General features: G+C 41.8%; 3 protein-coding genes across 4 annotated transcripts; 2 read left to right on the forward strand and 1 right to left on the reverse strand.

Annotated features, from left to right (window-relative positions):
* The first annotated feature begins 436 nt into the window (after nucleotides 1–436).
* Nucleotides 437–3,484, forward strand: BDCG_00425. Of its 2 annotated transcripts, XM_045415937.1 has the most exons (5): nucleotides 452–745; nucleotides 927–977; nucleotides 1,391–1,541; nucleotides 1,644–2,481; nucleotides 2,578–3,484. In XM_045415937.1, exons 3-5 carry the CDS (start codon nucleotides 1,478–1,480, stop codon nucleotides 2,834–2,836), a joined length of 1,161 nt encoding a protein of 386 aa, XP_045279168.1. In that variant the 5' UTR covers nucleotides 452–745; nucleotides 927–977; nucleotides 1,391–1,477; the 3' UTR covers nucleotides 2,837–3,484. The 2 variants fall into 2 exon arrangements, with proteins under 2 accessions (XP_045271769.1, XP_045279168.1); XM_045415936.1 differs by having other exon boundaries at nucleotides 437–977; nucleotides 2,578–3,411.
* A 226-nt stretch (nucleotides 3,485–3,710) lies between these two features.
* On the forward strand, nucleotides 3,711–7,186 carry BDCG_00426 (mannan polymerase II complex ANP1 subunit). Its single transcript, XM_045415938.1, has 5 exons — nucleotides 3,711–4,583; nucleotides 4,731–5,356; nucleotides 5,423–5,470; nucleotides 5,557–5,772; nucleotides 5,852–7,186. The coding sequence occupies exons 1-5, from the start codon at nucleotides 4,411–4,413 to the stop codon at nucleotides 6,016–6,018; spliced, it is 1,230 nt and encodes a 409-aa protein (XP_045271770.1). The 5' UTR covers nucleotides 3,711–4,410; the 3' UTR covers nucleotides 6,019–7,186.
* Nucleotides 7,187–10,262: 3,076 nt separating this feature from the next.
* BDCG_00427 (uncharacterized protein) lies at nucleotides 10,263–11,570 on the reverse strand (the record flags this gene model as incomplete). Its single annotated transcript, XM_045415939.1, has 3 exons — nucleotides 10,263–10,478; nucleotides 10,902–10,944; nucleotides 11,317–11,570. 3 exons carry the CDS (start codon nucleotides 11,568–11,570, stop codon nucleotides 10,263–10,265), a joined length of 513 nt encoding a protein of 170 aa, XP_045271771.1.
* Nucleotides 11,571–14,451: the final 2,881 nt, after the last annotated feature.

Genomic DNA, 14,451 nt, shown 5'->3' on the forward strand with positions numbered 1-14,451 from the left:
GTTGAATGCTCATGGCTCTGAGCTTGTGATTGAGAGGAAAACTTATTTTGTTGTTCTTTTGTTTCTCTCTGTGTGGTCTTGCAGTTTTACTGACAGTTGCAACAAGTACTTCTGTTATACTACTATTAATATGGTGACTGTATTATTATTATTATTATTATTATTATTATTATTGCAAGTGTTCATTGTTTGATTGACCCGCGGTGTATCAATCGTCTTGGTCCTGCCGAGGGGAATTGTAACAAAGCTAATCATGGGTTGAATAATACATAGTTATACAGTACCTACCTATACATGTACAGTCCATGTTGCATGCTCGGAGTAGGGCCAGCACAGCACAGATAATTAATTACCAGGGAATGAATGGTACGGTACCGGGACGGGCTTGGCGCGGTTCCATTTTTTCCTTTCCAAGATTTCCCTGCTTGTTTCTTGTTGTCTGGCTGTCTGTCTGGCTGTCTGGCTGCCCCTAATAATATAAGAAGTTGTAACTAATGGACTGACAAGAATCAGTTCTCCACTCGTTAATAATAATAGTTAGTTGTTAGTTACCGCTTCCACCACGCTCTCTTTGCCTCTTCCTTCTTCCTTCACTTTTCCTTCTCTTCACTCCCTTCTTTGGTTCTTTTTTCTTCTTTACATCTCTTCTTCTTCTTCTCTACCTTCGTTCTTCCTCCAGTTCCTTCCTGCTGTGTTGCTTCTCCCTCATTGAAGCAGCTTTCTTTCTCTCTCTCTCTCTCTCTGTGTTGGTTGCTCCTTCCCCGTGTCCCCTGCTTCTTGCCGTCTCTCGTTGATTTGATCCTCCTTAATTTAAACCCAACTTCAAAACATCGCAACCGCCAACCTCCAACGTCGTCGCTCACATTCATATTTCATCATTCAATCCCTTCATTCAATTCATCAATTAATAACCCGTTGAATACCAGTGTACCACTTTTTTCTCCCCTATCAGATCTTTAGCAATTAGTCTTTTAATTGTAAGTCCTTGTCTTCTTATCCATGTCTGTCTCTCTCCGCGTGTGTGCTTGGCCCTGTTTGTCCTTTCGTGTCACCTGTTGCCCGGGTCTGTGTTGTCTGGCCTGCCAACCAACAAGGAAAAACATCACCCAACCACGTTTTATCACAATTACAATTAGCCCAGTGTCTCTGCTAAGCTATTCGTTGTTCGCCCGTTGCTTCGTTCGTTGGTGGTTCGGGTGTGCTCCAGTCCTGTTGGAACGCAACACAAACTACTCCTTAAAATAAACACTTCTCGGTCTCGATTCCAATTCCCACAAAGCATCTCCCCGACTCCTTGATTTCGATCCCGCCGTTGCTTCTCTTGATTCCCGCCTCTTATCTTAACTGTCCTGGCTGTTTTTGCTGACTGTCCCACCTGTCATTTCTCTAGAGTTACCAAATCGCATCATTCTTCTACCATTGATCCATCCTCACAAACCATCATCGACTTTTCTTCCATTAAGGCGGAAAAAGAAAAATGGCTATCATGAAGTACCTTCTTCCTGCTTTGGCCATTGCTGGCCTGGCAGCCGGTCAGAACTGTGGGTCCTTCTTCATCTCCCTATCCTTGATCTTTCCGCCTTCGAACGATTCGATGCTCTTCATGTATTTACATCAGGCTAACCCCACGCGTGCATGACTAGCTTGCAAGGGCCCCAAGACCATTGAGCACCAAGGCGATGCCTCTGCCCTTTCCTCCTGCAAGAAATTCCAGGGCGACCTGAATATTGCCGCTGAGGTTCCCAAGGGAGAAATTAGACTCGAAGGCATCCAGGAAATCACCGGCAGTCTGACCGCCAAAGGCGCCCACAACTTGACCGCCTTGTTTGCTCCTCAGCTTCGATCCATTGGCGACACCTTCCTGCTCAGCGGCGCTATTGAGCTCAGGACCATCCAATTTGATTCCCTCACCCAAGTCGGCGCGATCAACTTCGAGGCCCTTCCTAATTGCCAGCAGCTGGCCTTCACCAAGGGTGTTTCCACTGCTAAGAGCATTCGCATCGCCAACACTGACCTGGCGAACTTGAAGGGTATCGAGTTGAAAACTGTCGGCGACATGGAAATCAGCAACAACCTCCACCTGGTGGAGGCTGATGTCGCCCAGATCACAAACATCACCGGCTATGCTAGCTTCTCGGCTAACCACGAGAATCTCAAGATCTCCTTCCCCAATCTTGAGGGTGCCCTTAACATGACCTTCCGCAATGTCAGCTCGATCGATATTCCATCTCTCAAGAAAACTGATGGTCTGCTTGGATTCTACTCTAATTATTTCGAGACCATCAAAGCTCCCAACCTCACTTCCACCGGAGATCTTGTCTTTGCTGACAACGGAGCCCTGAAAAACATTTCTTTCCCAAAACTCGAGACCGTCAGGGGTGCCTTCCAGATCGCAAACAATACTGATCTCCATGAGATCGACGGCGTTCCCAAGCTGAAGACCGTCTACGGCGCCCTTGATTTCACTGGCAATATCTCCAAGTAAGCATATGAACAAGGAGCACCCCATTAAACTTGCTTCCATTTTTTTCACGCGGAAGCATAGCTAACTCTTCTCTCTTTTCTTTCCCCCCCCAGGGTCGACCTCCCAGGCCTCGATGAAGTCCGTGGCGAATTCAACTTGCAGACCACCGAGAATTTTGACTGCGACGCCCTCCAGGAACAAGTTGGCTCAGTTGGAGACTGGGTCTGCAAACCTCAGGAAGAGAACCCCCAAACTGGCACTACCCCCACTGGCTCGGACAAGCCCAAGCCATCTAACGCCGGTGCACTCTCTCCACCTGTCGGTATGGCCGTGCTGACCCTGTTGTGTGGTCTCGCTAGCTTCGCTCTGTAAAGAGATGCTTGAGTGACATGGATGGCGTTTTTCGTTCCCTATTTTTTTGTGCAGTCTATTCCTGTGAATTCCTTGAATGGTTTCAATGTTTGCCTTTATTCCGTTACCACTTTTCTGCTTTTTTCCCTCTTGTAACTCGCAGCTCTTTTTATGGTAATATTTAACTTTTTTTTGTGAGTGCGTAAACACTTTCCTTTTTTCTCTCTTTTTTACCTGTTCATAATCTTCGCACCACAGGGGGGAAAGAGAAGGGGAAAATGATATATATCGGAATCGGAAAACTTGGAAGAATAAGAAAGAGAGAGGGGTGGCTCTGGGAGTCTGTACCCTGGTAGGGTACGTACGTACTATAAACACGGCCGGTATGTAGGAAGGGAGGGAGAAGAACAAATTGGGTTTTCGTTAGCTAAATATAAAAGAGAAAGAAACGATGATAATATGAGGCGGTTTCATTGCTCTGTCTGCTCTGCAGGTTTTATCTTAGATGGGAACTAGGAAAACGGGGAAAATGACAACTGACATCAGGTTGTTCTGTCTTTCTTTCTTTTCTTTTTCTTTTTTCTTTTTTTTCTTTTTTTCTCTTTTTGGCTTGCAGGTTGCATCGTATTTGGGTGCCAGGGCAGGGAGGGAGGGAATGGCCAATAATTTAGCGTCAATTTTCTGTTCAAATAGGGAGCACTAGAGCAACTCACTAGCAGAGGATGTGCTGAGATAGGGATAATAAGAAATCAGTTCATGATGTTCAGCCAATCTTGCAGATAATACTCTGTATGTAACTACGGAATAATAATAGGTGTCGATTTTCACGATGGAGCAACGTGCTCCCGCCAGCCAATCACACCTTCCCGCCCCCCGGTCCCGTGATCTGCAGCCGTAATAAACCTGTTTGGGGGCTAATTTTAAGTCCTTCAACTTTGCCCGTCTCTCTCCTTTCCAGCTTCAATAATCAACATCCTCAAACCTCCCCAAGTCCTCTCTCCATTTTCTTCCTCTTTCTCTTCTCCAGCCAGCTACCCCATTCGTTCTGATAATCTCCCTTTTTTTCTCCATCTCACTCTCCTCGCCCCGTGGACCCCCTCTCAATTGATAGGATCCTAGGACTTCTTCAGTTTACAAAAGCAAGGTGGTCTGGACCACGCGTTCTCACCTCCTAACTAACCATTTCAAATTTAAAAAAAAATCATAAAAAAACCCCAAATTTAGACGTCTCCCGCAACGTCGTCTCACTTGGACTGTTTGGACCCAGCAAGGAAGGGCACAGCGCTTCTGCAGTTACCGGTTGGGGTGACTGTTCTGTTTGCTGGACGGACGTCGAATTAAAAAGGAGGCCCCGTGAGACATTTATTTGAGCTTGAAAAAAAAGCGGTCTTGGGGATAGGAAATCTGCTATTCTAGTCCCGGTTTCAAACCCTGGGTTTTGTCTTTTTTGCCCTTTTCCTGATCCCGGCCTTCCGCTGTGTCCGCTTCTCGATATTTTCCGGAGCCTCCGTTCGTCCCAACCCCCCCGGTCGCAAACCCGCACACCCACCTTCAATAGTCGTAATCCCTTCCGATCATCCCGTGCCTATCTCGATATGTTGCTCCCAAAGGGCGGTGTTACGTGGAAATCGGCCAAGGCCAGATTGCCTCCTGCCAGGGCTGTGATCTCGCTGGTTTCCCGACCTCGATTTATCTTTGCTTTCGCCCTTACGGGTATGGTACTGCTGCTATGGAGAGGAATCTGGAGTTCTGCGACGGAAATGCAGAGGTATGTTGTTTACCTTTATCCTGTCCCCTTTTTAGAGACTGATATCTATGTATATATATGTATTGTTCTCATATTCTTGCCTTTTCAAGGATCCTGTGGTATGGGTATGGGGAAATGCTGACTTTGGAACCCCTTTCCGTGCTTTAGTTTCTACTGCTTTGGACCCTCAAAGTCCCCGGCGAAAATGACACCCAATGAGATGGTCGAGTGGAATTCACATCTCCAAACACCAGTATTATTTAACCACCACGAGCCGTACGAAATTAACTCCTCCACCATCCAAAATATTGACCTTAATGTGATCAAATCAACCACCAAAGCCGCGACGAACAACGAACGTGTCCTCATTGTCACCCCCCTCCGAGATGCTGCCCCTTATCTCCCCAAATACTTTGATCTGGTCAGCGAATTGACCTACCCACACCACCTTATCGACCTCGCATTCTTGATCAGTGACACGACAGATGACACTATGGCTATTCTAGCTGCTGAGCTTGAACGGATACAAAAGGCTGAGAAGACAGCCTTCCGTAGTGCTAAGATTATCCAAAAGGATTTTGGGGTGGATCTGAGCATGGAGGTCCATGAGAAGCATAGTTTTGAAGCCCAAGGCCCTCGGCGGAAGGCAATTGCGAAAGCCCGGAACTTCCTGCTCAGCGCTGCGTTGAAACCGGACCACTCGTGGGTTTACTGGCGCGATGTTGATATTGTCGATAGTCCGAAGAGAATTATTGAGGATTTCGTCGCTCATGACAAGGATATTCTTGTGCCCAGTACGCCATGCCATGTCCATATATTTTGCCTGTCAACACAGCATAACAACTAACGCGGAGTCGTAGATATCTGGTTCCACCGGTACGAGAATGGTCGTGATATCGAAGGAAGATGTATGTGACTGGGGCTTGATTCTGATACTTCCTGGTCATCTTGGAGTTGATTCTTGATTTTATGCTGACCTGCTTTTTGTTATTAGTTGACTACAATTCCTGGAAAGAAAGTGAGAAAGGCTTGAAGCTTGCCGCCAGCCTTGATAAAGACACCATCCTAGCAGAGGGATACAAGGAGTTCGACACTGGCCGCAAATACCTTGCTGGAATTGGTGACTGGAGAAACAACAAAGACGAGGAGGTGGAGTTGGATGGCATTGGAGGCGTCAATATTATTGTCAAGGCTGATGTGCATAGAGCTGGTATGTTTCTTTTTCTTGTTCTCCCCATTCCTTGTGTATTTGTTACACAGTAGATGCTAACGACTGGAATCCGGTCCAGGCATCAACTTCCCCTGCTACGCTTTCGAAAACCAAGCAGAGACAGAAGGCTTTGCCAAAATGGCGAAACGCGCCGGCTACCAAGTGGTCGGATTACCCAATTATGTGGTTTGGCACATCGATACGCAGGAGAAGGCAGGAAACCTGGGCAGCCGACCGGCCTACTGATTAACACCGCGACAACGACAACGACGACAACCTCAAACAACTCCAAACAACCTCAAAACCCTAAACAATAATGATAAACAATATTAATAATAATAAGGGAACGGAAATGTGACATTACTTCCTTCTTTCTTTGGCTTTACCTGATCCGCAAAGCCGCAGTTTTTGGACTCCCCATTTTTATTTTACGAAACCGTCCGCACCTACCCACCCCCAACCCCCTTCAGCGCAAACGCAAAAGCGACCACAACTCTAACAACATTTTTCTTACTATTAGAGGTACAGTAGAATACAACATTTTCAACACCTTTCCTTCCGCCGCATTTGGTTGTTTCAGCTCCATTCGATACACCATAAAGCTGTTGCCTGGCGGGTGTTTTATGGAAGGATGGCCTCAAAAACTTGTGGCGAAATTAAGGGGCGGGGGAAGAAAAGTTACAAATCATTATAATTGACGTCGACGGTAATACACTTTTCCCCCCTTCATGTTTTAGTTCTTTTGGCGGTTTCTTCTATTGCGCAACTTTGTTTTAGACCAGATGTTTAATGGGGGAGACGAAGACGAAGACGAAGACGAGGACGAGGAATCAAAAAGAGAATCAGTCATTCGTGGCTTGTTTGAGCTGGTATATGTATATTTATCCACAAGTTATTTTGGTTGAAGCTGACATTGCATGCGTCCTTTGCCGTCCTCATCTGTCATTTTGTCTGTCTATTCGTCTTCCTTCCCCCTCGCCTTTTTGATGCCTCTTTGCCCATCATCTATATTAATTTACTCCTCACATTTGTTTTCTTTTCTTCTTCCCCCTCCCTTCATTTCAGTTTTGTTCTCATTTTCCCTTCTCGTTCCATTTCTTATTCTTTTTTTTTTCTTTTTTCGTTTTTGAGTTCTCTCTTCTCGTCTGTTTTCTTCTACATCTTTCTGCTTTCTTTTTGACCTAAAAACTTTATTATTTCTGGCGCTTCGGGGGAAACAGGCAGGGGTGTTCGTTTTCTTTTTTTCCCTTTTCATTATATATATTTTAAAATATCTGTTAGTTTTATTCTTTGTGAGTATATTATGTTATATTATTTTTCTTCGACTTCACATTTGAATGATATTGTACAAGACATGTGATATTCAATTTTCTCACATCTCTCTCTCTCTCTCTCTGTGACAGCTTGAGATAGATTCTGCTCGATGAGTCTAGAGACGTGACTTACGTCTTAGAGCATTACACCTATATCCCAACGCCTTTTGCCTTCTTCCACCCTGTTGAAATGGGAAGATTGGAAAATGCTCTTCAAGGGTTTTAGCCAGTTCACGGCAAAACAGACAATAGCACGTATGGTTCGATAGAACCAACGCTATTGGCGAAGTTTCCCCGTGTCGATGAGTTCGCATGAGTCGCACGACTCAAGCAGCCCCTTCTTCCGTTAAACTTCCGGTCGCTCGCTAGTCATACGATGAGCTATGTCGAATATCGAATTCAATATCCGGGCTCTTAAGGAATGTGCCTATCGGGAGCTTGGACCTCGGTTGTGTGTGGGGATTTCCAAGCTCCCGGATGAGGGCCTCTACAGCGTACAACAAGGTCTTCTCACTAAAAATGGTTGGATGGAAGAGAAGTGCTAGCAAGAATCGCGAATCCAAACGCGGGATATCCTGTGTACATTGTTGCTAGCGAAGTTGCAACGCTTGGTTTTGTAGGGGGTGGCTCTGGTCTCTCTTCATGCATGAATCTTGATCAGTGTGTGTTTGTTGTGTTGGGTTGTTGGAATTGCTGACTGGGGGGGCCTTTTTTCGTTTTAGCTTTTTATTTTTAGCTGCGTAATGTGCTTGAGATACCCGGTGCCGAAAGCTTTGGCCTGGAGCTCGGCAGCATCGTAAGCACGCTCGATAGGCGCCCCAGTATATGCTAATGGAGAGGGTGTGGGGTTGTTAGCTTAGCAAAGTATGGCCCACGATGTTCCAGAAGCAGTGTTTTGCTTTTGTCAAGGGCGTGGTTGATATTGAAAAGGGCGACTTTTAAGCATAAAGGTTTCGGCCCATGGTGGTATTTACTAACCGTGCCATGCTTACTCACTCTCTGTAGTGAGTGCGCCACAGTGTACAGAAAACCACACTGTAAAGAAAATATTTTGAATATAGTAATCTTCAAAAATTAATTAATAATCACCACCACATCTATCTATAATATAAAGATTATCTATATACTCATTAGAAGGTGTAGAATCCACTGTAAGTTGAGATTCTATAGAATTATCTTATTGTGGTTGAGTGACTGTAGATTTTGTAGATTTGATTTCAATCAATCAAAGAGTCTTATTGAATATCTTTTTCATCTCATCTGCTCTACAGGTTGCAATCTTGCAATTGGCATTCTTAATAGTGAGGACTTCACCTACTTGCACCTGCCTGCAGAAGGATTTGATAACTCAATATCTATTTACTTAATAATGATCTGCAAGTTCACTCTCATGATATGCATTCAATTCCATCTGAACCATGCTATTCTTGAAGATCTTGTTCAACTGTCTTGTCAAATCAGATGTAAGGGTATTCTTCACATCTTCTAAGGTCTTGACTGCTGTATTGATTTAATGATGTAGTTTTACAACTGTCTCTGAAGAGATTAATTGTAAGAAGATAGTTAACAGTTAATCTGCAGATGATGAGATAAAGTGATCACATACATCATCATCATCATTGTATATATTGAGATTCAGAGCATTATTTTGAATTCATGAATTTTTACTTAACTTGTTTGTAATCTGACAGACATTTGATAAATTGATATATTTACATCTTGCTTACTGTGAGAGATGCAGTCTCTGAATCTATATAATGCTGTTTCAACATGTGATTCACAGCAGCTTTGATATGCTTGATAATAAATGAACAAAAATTAATGTTTAATTGATGAATTCATATCTTAATTGCCTCTTCCTGGCTGTTATTCAATGCTTAATTCAGTGAAACTCTTATAGTTCTTGATTTCTTCTCATTGATTCTCTCATACAAGATTAGACTGACTGTGTGACTGTGTCTGAGATCAGAACCAGAATTTTTGATAGTCTCATTGTTAATTTGACAGATCTCATTACACAGTTCTAATATTAGATAGTAGTTTCATACTGTCTCAGTAAGACTTACTATCTACTCTTATCATATTTTTCAAATGAGATCATGATTTTCACTTCTCAATTTAAATTATTTTTATTGCTTTAAATGACTTTAAATCTCATTTGAGTGTTATCAAAAAGCATTACTTTTTAAAAAATTAAAAATAGTCTAAAAAAAACCTTAAAATGTCTAAAAATAGTAACTTTATGTCAAGAATGAGACTAAATGAGATTAAATAAAATCACTTTCTTATTTTTTTCAAGTCATGGTTTCATTTTGAGATCTGATATATAGTCACTTTATATATTTATTTAATGATTAGTCCCAGTGGGATTCACGCCAAGAAATGTATGAAATCAGATCAAATGAAATCAAATGTGAAATTCATGGTCTCAGCAGCCAGTCTATATAAGATGATATATGAGACTTTGAATTCTCATAACAGAGATGTGATTTTTAATTTTGAATTGCTTTTATACATATCAACAGCTCTTTGCAACTGCTCCTCAGTGTAATTAGAAGATTTAGACATGATTATAATTAATGATGATTATTTGAAGATGAAGAATGAAGATATTGAAAATATTTTCTTTACAGTGTGGTTTTCCGTACGCTGTGGCGCACTCACTACAGAGAGTGAGTAAGCATGGCACGGTTATATAAAAAAGTACCTATCCGGATGGGCTAGATGTAAAGTTTGTTTTTGGGCCGACGACGGAGTGGTCACCACTTGCCCCCCCCCCTCAATTGCCGAATTGGCGCGTGGGCTAAGTTGTCGATATCGATGTAGGGCATACAGCACATGAATATCGAGTATAATCGACTGGCAAGCAGCATATATCTCACCTCTCTTCTTGCAAGCCAGGTTCCCCTCTGTTTTCCACTGCGATGACCCCTACCTGTGGGGTGCAGTGCAGCCTTCGCTCTCCTCAAAGGATTCGACACATTCTTGCCGACAGCCGCTAGAGAACAGCTCGCTTGACTATAGTTGAAAAAATTCTACGAAATGACCCTCAGACTCTTGCATGAGCGGCTGGAAGAGCATTCTTGATGCCCCCTTTTTTTTTTTTTTTTTTTTTTTTTTTTTTTTTTTTTTTTTTTTTTGGCCTCCCTCGAAATACTAAGTTAGCTGCGAGCACGGTCAAGCTTCGACCAATTTCAGGTTTTCAAACAATGGGTAGGTACTATCTGAATCCTTTAAAAGGCTGTGGTTGAGGAGCAGTGCTGGCGAGCTCACATGAGGCAGACGTGCCGGAAGCCTGAGGAGGTTTGGTCCGGCTCCGATGAAATGATCAATTGACTCAGGGGTAAATCCAAGGTTGCAATGACGGGCCTGCTCAAGGTCGTTCATTATCCCCTAAATTTGTCTCCCGTAGCTTGACAAACAGCGTCAATGCCTCTGCCAGCCAGGGAGCTCGGACTCCTTGCCGATTGGGTGGCCAGTGATCATATTTTACTTTCTTTGCATGAGAATAGCTATATCGACTCTACAGTTCAGCGTGGTGCTAGTATATTGATAGATCGTGAATTTGCATTTATCGGTTGACGGAGTCTATATCTTGAAGCATTGCGTAGATATGAAACATCACCTGGCAAAAAGGGCCAAAAAGGTCACTCTTGTTTTCCAAATGACAGTTCTCCCGGTATTACATATCCATACTATCGATGGCTGACTTCGTTTATTTATTTATGTACTGATTTTTATTTTATCAATTTTTAGGTTTTAATGCTAACGTACGTTTATTTACTTCACAATATCAAGCAATCCGGACGTACATACAATAAATAGGTTGACTAGCGTATTCCCCCCCTTTTCCACATGCCTACGTTGAAGATGAATTAGCATATTGTTAATTTTGGTTTTCCTTTCCTTTATTTTGGCGGGCGACTGAAAGGACTCCTATCGGAGAGACTTATTTCATCCTATTTCTTCTTCGCCTGCCCGGGATAAAGAGTGCGAGGAACCGGGGAAAGATTTTTACCTCTTGAATTGCGTGGAACACCTCAGACATGCCCTCTTCCGTCATCGCTGAGCACTCAACATAGGCGACAGCTTTGATCGCTTCGGCAAGCCCATGCCCTCCTCACGGGAAACCGACCGGTTCCCGTCCACGGGCTCAGGGGCATCATTTCTCCACAGTGGAAGGAGAGGGATTTGTTTCTGACTCCTATTCTTCTGCTTCTTTTCCGCCTACCCTTCGCCAGCGTGATGCGTTCTCAGGTCAACTTTGTTGCCGATGAAGATTTTGGGGATGCCTCTGGGATGGAAATGGTTTGCCTCCTCGAGCCAAGAAGACTCGATGGCGTGGAAGGAATGGATGTTCGTTACGGAGAAGCAGATGATAGCCGGGGAATGAGAGGTGGCGGAGACGTGCTTCTTCATAGGTAGTGTCTTAAATATACGGCGTAGTTTTGGCCGTGGAGTTTGAGTGGAGTTTGCAACATTCATGATAAATAGGGGCTTTCTGAACTATATGTCTAGAAACAGAAGATGTATATATAAAGAGGGGGCGTCCCGTAGCATAAATTACAAGGCATGGCCCCTTTACCGTTTTCCACCTCTTTTTAGTGGCGGTTCAGCGGGTTGGTAGAGGCGGTTGAAAAGAGAGGAAGAAAGGGTCACCATACTCACTCCATGTTTAAAGTCCGGTGATCGCAAGCATCACAAAGAGCCGGCATGCCGTACCGGAGATTTGAAGCCTGATCCTCAGAACCATCTAGAAAATCCTCCATGGGTGGGACTTCGGATTTAAACAGCCTGTATAATATGGACGTCTTGCCGACCCCGCTACTACCAATAATCACGCATCTGAAAGATACATCCATGTACACGTACATCAGCTCGACCGTATTGTTTCAATCATGCTCTAGTTAATGGGAATGAAGGGCTGCCTGGGGTAGGCAAACGACTTCACCTTATGGGGCAACCAGTGAGTGGGTTGCTTCGGGGTCTGTGAGGCCATGATAGTTTAACCGGGTGAGACTGATATGTAAAATGTAGATATGAAGCAGTTTATCGCTGATATTCCAGCAGACATGCATGTCCAGTTGGAGTTTTAGTAGTATTGATCGTTTGGTGAAGAGCAATCAAGCTCCAGAGCTAGGGTTTATATTCATCACGTGCATCATCGATGCACTGCCTTTGAGGTTCTTCTAATAACCGTGCCATGCTTACTCACTCTCTGTAGTGAGTGCACCACAGCATACAGAAAACCACATCATAAAGAAAATATTTTGAATATAGTAATCTTCAAAAATTAATTAATAATCATCATCACATCTATCTATAATATAAAGATTATCTATATACTCATTAGAAGGTGTAGAATTCACTGTAAGTTGAGATTCTATAGAATTATCTTATTATGATTGAGTGACTAGACTGGCCGCCGGGACCATGAATTTCATGTTTGGTCCCATTTGGTCTGGTCCCATACATTTCTTGGCGTGAATCCCGCTGGGACTGGCTATCAAAAAAACATGTAAAGTGACTATATATCAGATCTTAAAATGAAATCATGACTTGAAATAAATGAGAAAGTGATCTCATTTAATCTCATTTAGTCTCATTCTTAGTATAAAGTTACTATTTTTAGACATTTTAAGGTTTTTTTTAGACTATTTTTAATTTTTTAAAAAGTAATGCTTTTTGATAACACTCAAATGAGATTTAAAGTCATTTAAAGCTATAAAAATAATTTAAATTGAGAAGTGAAAATCATGATCTCATTTGAAAAATGTGACAAGAGTAGACAGTAAGTTTCACTGAGACAGTATAAAACTACTATCTAATGTTAAAACTGTGTAATGAGATCAGTTGAATTGATAATAAGACTATCAAAAAATCTGATTCTGATCTCAGACACAGTCACACAGTCAGTCTATAAGTGACTGTAGATTTTATAGATTTGATTTCAATCAATTGAAGAGTCTTATTAAACATCTTTTTCATCTCATCTACTCTACAGATCACAATCTTACAATTGATATTCTTAATAATGAGAACTTCATTTACTTATATCTGTCTGCAGAAGAATTTAATGATCTAATATCTATTTGCTTAATAATGATCTGTAAGTTCACTCTTATAATGTATGTTCAATTTCATCTGAATCATGCTATTCTTGAAGATCTTGTTCAATTATCTTATTAAATCAGATGTAAGAGTATTCTTCACATCTTCTAAGATCTTGACTGCTGTATTGATTTAGTGATGTAGTTTTGCAATCATCTCTGAGAAGATTAATTATGAGAAGACAGTTGATAATTGATCTGCAGATGACAGAGTAAAGTGATTATATATATTATCATCATTATTATATATATTAAGATCTGAGACATTATTTTAAATTCATGAGTTTTTGCTTAACTTATTTATAATCTGATAGATATTTGATGAATCAATATATTCATATCTTACTTACTGTAAGAGATGCAGTCTCTGAATCTGTATAATACTATCTTAACATGCAGTTCACAGTAGCTTCAATATACTTGATAATGAATGAGTAAAAATTAATGTTCAACTGATGAATTCATATCTTAATTACCTCTTTCTAGCTGTCATTCAATGCTTGATTCAGTGAAATCCTCATAGTTCTTGATTTCTTCTCATTGATTCTCTCATACAAGATGATATATAAGACTTTGAATTCTTATGACAGAGATGTGATTTTTAATTTTGAATTACTTTTGTACACATTAACAGCTCTTTACAACTGCTTCTCAGTGTAATTAGAAGATTTAGACATGATTATAATTAATGATGATTATTTGAAGATAAAGAATGAAGATATTGAAAATATTTTCTTTACAGTGTGGTTTTCTGTATGCTGTGGTGCACTCACTACAGAGAGTGAGTAAGCATGGCACAGTTAATAGGTTAGACTTAGGCCACTTCACTCACTGGGCAAAAGAGCTCAATCACCACTGGTTTTTATATTGAAATGATATCTGTTTTCTCAGATTTTAAATATATTATATTTCATTTTCTTTTTATCACTAAATAACAGTTATTTTACTTAAAATTTCTGTGTTCTATAATTGATACTGTGATATGTATAGACTGGCCGGTGGGAGTTACAGGACTCATCATTTGTGAGCAATTATTAATCATAGCTTGCATTAGGATATAGCAAGCATAAGTTGGTAGAAAGACCATGACTACACCTCTTCAAGGTTTTGAGAGACTCAGAGAGAGAGTTGATCATAGACTTGCTCTCATTCAAGCCTCTTCTCCTTTTGCCTCAAAATTAGTGGACAGAAAGGGGATAACAGCAGACTCACTGGCAGCCATCCAGGCTTTACTTGTAGTGATAGTGGTGCAAAAA

Source organism: Blastomyces dermatitidis (genome assembly GCF_000003525.1).
Source record: "Blastomyces dermatitidis ER-3 genomic scaffold supercont1.1, whole genome shotgun sequence".
NCBI lineage: Eukaryota > Fungi > Ascomycota > Eurotiomycetes > Onygenales > Ajellomycetaceae > Blastomyces > Blastomyces dermatitidis.

Bases quoted from the DNA above. Each gene is read 5' to 3' on its own strand.
- BDCG_00425 (XM_045415936.1), top strand. From the start codon at position 1,478: ATGGCTATCATGAAGTACCTTCTTCCTGCTTTGGCCATTGCTGGCCTG. The intron at 1,542-1,643 runs GTGGGTCCTTCT...GTGCATGACTAG, and splicing joins CCTGGCAGCCGGTCAGAACT to CTTGCAAGGGCCCCAAGACC. The intron at 2,482-2,577 runs GTAAGCATATGA...TTCCCCCCCCAG, and splicing joins TTCACTGGCAATATCTCCAA to GGTCGACCTCCCAGGCCTCG.
- BDCG_00426 (XM_045415938.1), top strand. From the start codon at position 4,411: ATGTTGCTCCCAAAGGGCGGTGTTACGTGGAAATCGGCCAAGGCCAGA. The intron at 4,584-4,730 runs GTATGTTGTTTA...TCCGTGCTTTAG, and splicing joins TCTGCGACGGAAATGCAGAG to TTTCTACTGCTTTGGACCCT. The intron at 5,471-5,556 runs GTATGTGACTGG...TTTTGTTATTAG, and splicing joins TCGTGATATCGAAGGAAGAT to TTGACTACAATTCCTGGAAA.